This window comes from Strongylocentrotus purpuratus, unplaced genomic scaffold, assembly GCF_000002235.5.
Source record: "Strongylocentrotus purpuratus isolate Spur 01 unplaced genomic scaffold, Spur_5.0 spur5_scaffold_16, whole genome shotgun sequence".
NCBI classification, from domain to species: domain Eukaryota; kingdom Metazoa; phylum Echinodermata; class Echinoidea; order Camarodonta; family Strongylocentrotidae; genus Strongylocentrotus; species Strongylocentrotus purpuratus.
Genome location: NW_022145601.1, coordinates 28,732,602 through 28,737,568, shown reverse-complemented (window position 1 = coordinate 28,737,568; position 4,967 = coordinate 28,732,602). Strand labels below are relative to the sequence as shown.

Here is a 4,967-nt window from a genome sequence, read left to right as displayed (position 1 = left end):
ATTTCATCACGCGTCTGCATTTTGAAGGCTTCAAGAGCAGAAACCTGTCCCGTCTGCTTTTCACTTCAAACAGACTATCAATGCTTTACGAAGATGATTTTTTGCCTCTCAAGGACACACGAATCGATAAACTTGATTTATCTAACAATAATCTCACATCTCTCAAAAGTGGTTTGTTTCAACATCTTAATCTTGTTAGGGGACTTGGTTTAAGTCGCAATTATTTTCGAAATTTCAGTGTCCTTCCTTTCATAGGAATGTCGTCTTTACAGAAGCTCTCGTTGGCGAATAATAAGATTTCAGTTATACAACCCATCCCTTCATCATTAAACCCAACTCATGTATTTCCCCGGTGACATATCTTGATCTACAAGGCAACAATATACGAACGATGCCTTCGCGTGCCTTTTGGGGCCTGAGTAAACTTATACGATTAGATATTCACCAAAGTCGCATAAAAAACAATCCAAAACGATTCATTTGAGGGACTCGACTCTCTAGAAATTCTGGACCTTACTGGAAATCCTATTTCCCATGTAACAAGCGACATGTTTATTCCATTTTGTCCAAGGCTTCGATCTTTGATTTTACCTCAGAGTAAACTTTCTCAACTCAACCAAACGAGGCTTGGCGGTATTACAACTCTAACTAGTCTCAACTTAGCAAGGGGTGTCATTCGGTTTATAGTAATAAGGCGTGTAGGATGGAACATGCCAGCTCTGCAATCACTGGACATTTCATTCAATAGACTATCTCGTATCGATAAGAACTCCTTCTACGGGATGACGAACCTTACTTTTCTCAACATTTCAAACAATCCAATAAAAACAATCGAAAACGCAGCTTTTGCAACCAATGATCAGCTTCGGGAGTTGCGCTTGGATTTTCTCGAGAGTTTTGGTTCTGTGTGGACCCTTTTACGAATCTATATAAACTAACTTCTTTGCAATTGTCTCATACACCTGTAAAACAAATAACCTATAAATTGTTTACGGGGTTAACGAGCCTTCAGAGATTACACATGAATTACTGTGAATTATCAGCTGTCAGCTTCTGGGACCCTCATCTGAATGTTCCAGTCCTGTCAAACCTTTCCAAATTAGAATATATTTTCCTCAAAGGAAACAAACTGACTAACTTGCTTCCAGGAACATTCCATGGACTCCAAAGTCTCAAGAGCTTAAATATGCCAAGTTGCAGTATGGGGAATCTCCACGAAGACATCTTCAGGAATCTTACAACCTTGATAACCTTGGTGATAGACCAGAATCCAATCAAGGAATTGACATCACAACACTTCAGAGACCTCACTTCGTTGATTGGTGTATCAGTCAAAAGCAATGAAATCAAGGAGTTAGCTGTAGATTTATTCAGTGCAAGCCCCAAACTGAGTTATCTCTACATCTCCCACAACCATCTAACAACGATTAAAGAAGGTACGATCCTTCCAAAGAGAACCCTAGACCTCTCCTACAATCCGTTCGGTTGTAACTGTGACATGACATGGTTCATTGATTGGGTAAACAAAGAAACATTGAGTATTAGCCACCCCGATAAGACCAACTGCTCCCAAGCCTCTCTGTCCAAGTTCAAGAATCAGCCCATCCTAAATATTGATCCAAGAGGTGTTTGCGGACCTAGAATAATTGTATATGTTATCTCCACATTCGTTATTGTGACCTGCATTGTGGTGATAATCGTGGCATACAAGCGGCGATGGCTGATCAACTACAAGTGCTTCCACTTTAAACTGCTGTTTGTTGGCCAGCATGGTGACCAAGACGGACGCGAGAGGCTCGATTACGAGTACGACATCAATCTCGCGTTCGACGAGGATGATGAACAGTGGGTCAGGGGAATATTGAAACCAGGTCTCGAAGAACGTCTACCTGATTTCGACAGGATCGTCTGCGGAGATGATGACCTTCCGCTTGGAATGTACTACATTGATGCCATTTCCGAAGTCGTCGAGCAAAGTTATAAAAGCATCTTGATCGTGAGTAATCGAGCCGTAGACAATCACGAGTTCATCAGCAAACTACGTCTCGCGGTTGACCAAATGAATGAGGTCGAGCTAGAAAAGGTAATTTTGATATTCAAGGAAGACATTCCTGATGGGCGTTTACCATATCTAGTCCGGCTGTTCCTTAGTAAGAATAAACCGTATTTCCGGTGGTCAGAAGATGAATATGGACAAAAACTCATGTGGGAGAAACTTGTCAAAGAACTGGCATGGAACAAGAAAATGAATGACGTATTACCTATCTAAAGAAGACAGTCTTCAAATTGAAAGTACCCCCCCCCCCCCCCGAGTATAGTATGTTTTGGAGTTTATTACACCCCAAAAGATTATCGTTCATTATTTTGTAAGCAGTATTGTACGGTACGTGGCATAGCTTTGGACGGCACTGGGGCATATGCCATGTAATAGCATGACCGGGGGGGGGGGTGAGAAAGAGAAAGAGGGACAGGGGCGTGAAAACAAAACGAGTAGGATTTTGCCAACACCACTCCCAAACGATGGACTTATACTTAGCATTTCAATGTTTAACCAGAAGGATGCCGATGCCGCACAGCGAACTTGTGGCTGAACTCATGCCCCGCCACTCTGGGATCCGGTAACTTTGTCTCAGATTCTAAAACAAAATCCTGGATTTAGCTCATGCTGCAGTCATACTTATAAACCTTTAGGTCAGTCAGGAACCCCATGATTTTTACAAGCCGATCGCTTGTCTTATTATCAAGATATTTATGATTGGAATTACAAATTTTGACACTACAGTCTCTTGGGTAAAACGAGTATGGTAAAACTGGTCACTCAAAGATTTTTAATTTTTTTACTTCTTGCACTTCTTGAACATTTTGAAACGCAATTTTTTTAGGGCTTCAATATTACACCATATCACAGACGCTGATAACACATAGGGCCGTGCATCTCAGATTTAACATTGTTAAACGATGCCTTTAATGTGCGTCGTTTGTTACATGCTGTAAGCTCCAGTGGAACTGTTCAAGTCTTTTGTGTTTTTGATATTCGTATCGATATGTACATGATTATTATTGTTGATCTTTACGAATATTCTTTAAATTTGTTTCCAGTTCTATTTGCATCAATTTAGACACAAGGTACTTGCAGGTGTAGATACAAGCAGAAGCTATAGACATGTATTCAGTCACTTATATATTTCTGTGTTAGATCTACCTGAATGGAGTTTTAGGTATCTAGTCCCCGGTGGTGTCACATCAAAGGGGTTACGCATAATCAATGATTAGCTTATCAGCTAAGGTTTCCCTTCTTTACGGTATTATGTTTTGCTCTTTATGTTCCTCGAAATAAATTATAATTCAAATATTGGAAATTGTTGTGCAAAAGCTGAGAAGTAAGCAAAAAAAAAAAATACGAAAAGATCGGTATTAAAAATGAATACCCAATATTAGAGGTGTTAAACATTTTCGGTCATCGGCCTCATGAACCCTTCGAAAGCGGCTAGAAGTCCCACCAGAACGACAGTTTTGGACTGATGGGCCCTGGTCTCATGAACCATTTTTTTTTAAAATCAGAAAGCCACGGAATCGAAATTTTTGTTCCCAATAGGCAGGGATGGTCGTTAAAGAATTTATATAAATACACATATATATTTGAATATATATTTTTTTTTTAATGAGGGCGGGGGCTTGCGGGGGCTTGGGTGGCTTGGAATTCTTGCCTTCATTTTCTATATGTGCCTAGCTTTAATTAATTTGTTATCAGGAATTTTGGTGGAGGGAGGACTTGAATAGTTTTTCGGGGGGGACTTGAGCTCCAATAAAACCCCTTCTAAAATTGCTACTGTCAGTTGATTCTTGGTTTCACGGTCTTTCAGTTTCGTGTTTCGTCGCTCTCCATATTACAGTTCCTTTGGTAATAGCTTGCTTATTAGTCCTGGTATTAGCCCTTCTATTTATCGTTGTATATTCTATGCTAAATAATAACTCATATATTACGACAATATCGAAATACTTTATCATCCGCAGTGTCTACATTGTTTAGATGACCATAGATTGTGGACTGTTGGATACTCTGCTTAAAGGTATTACAAAGTTTTGGGAAATTTTGAAAATTGGGTGGATAGTGATTCTTTACAATCTTGATATATTTGGATGCCCCTGTGCATGTAATATAAGCACTAGAAAATTTAGCCCCTAAAACACTTCTGCTTTCGAGAAAAATTGAATATAAAAATTTACCGGTGCTCCCGGTAAATGTTGATAAATTTCAAATAGCGCTTACGGCCGTACAATGATAGCTGCGACCCTGAAAATCTCAAAATATGTAGTTGTGATATATATTTACCAAACGGGAATAGCTAATCGGTCGATTTTAGTCAAGAAACATTTTTTTATAGCTTGATTAATATCTTGACCTTTAGAGAGAGCTATACAACTTAAAGAGTTTATTATTTACAATTTCATAACTTTAGAATCGATTTTAACCGCGACAAGTATCACTAAATATTGTAGGATCGCATGTGCTTCCAATATGTTCATTTGAACCAAATTCATGACCCCATACCAAAACTTTGTATTATCTTTAAGGTGTATCACCATCATGCAAGGGCAATGCTTTTGAATTGGATGATTGTGCATCTATGTGTTGCCTGTTGAGAGCCAGACAAACACTATTTTTTAAAGTACAGTTAGTAACTAAACTATCAATACTCCTTGTAAATTTGATGTCGACAGGGTAATTAAATCGCTATAATTAGGTGATTGAGTCTGAGAACTGAAACCGCAGTAAAAAGACGAAATCGCTCTCTTAATTGATTTTACCAAAGTTTGAGTTCATAACCGCTTCACGTTTGTGTACCTCGAACTAAGTATATATACAATGAGTGATACACTGTACTTTCAGAGTCTTGAGAGTAGTGGCTTTTGAGGGTTATGATACATTTCTAACAAATCTGCACTGGATCAAAGTTCAAGAATCG

General features: G+C 38.9%; 1 protein-coding gene across 1 annotated transcript; it reads left to right on the top strand.

Moving 5' to 3' along the window:
• Positions 1 to 356: 356 nt before the first annotated feature.
• Positions 357 to 2,657, top strand: LOC582847 (toll-like receptor 4). Its single transcript, XM_030987241.1, has one exon. It carries the CDS (start codon positions 1,022 to 1,024, stop codon positions 2,267 to 2,269), a length of 1,248 nt encoding a protein of 415 aa, XP_030843101.1. The 5' UTR covers positions 357 to 1,021; the 3' UTR covers positions 2,270 to 2,657.
• The last annotated feature ends 2,310 nt before the right edge of the window (positions 2,658 to 4,967 follow it).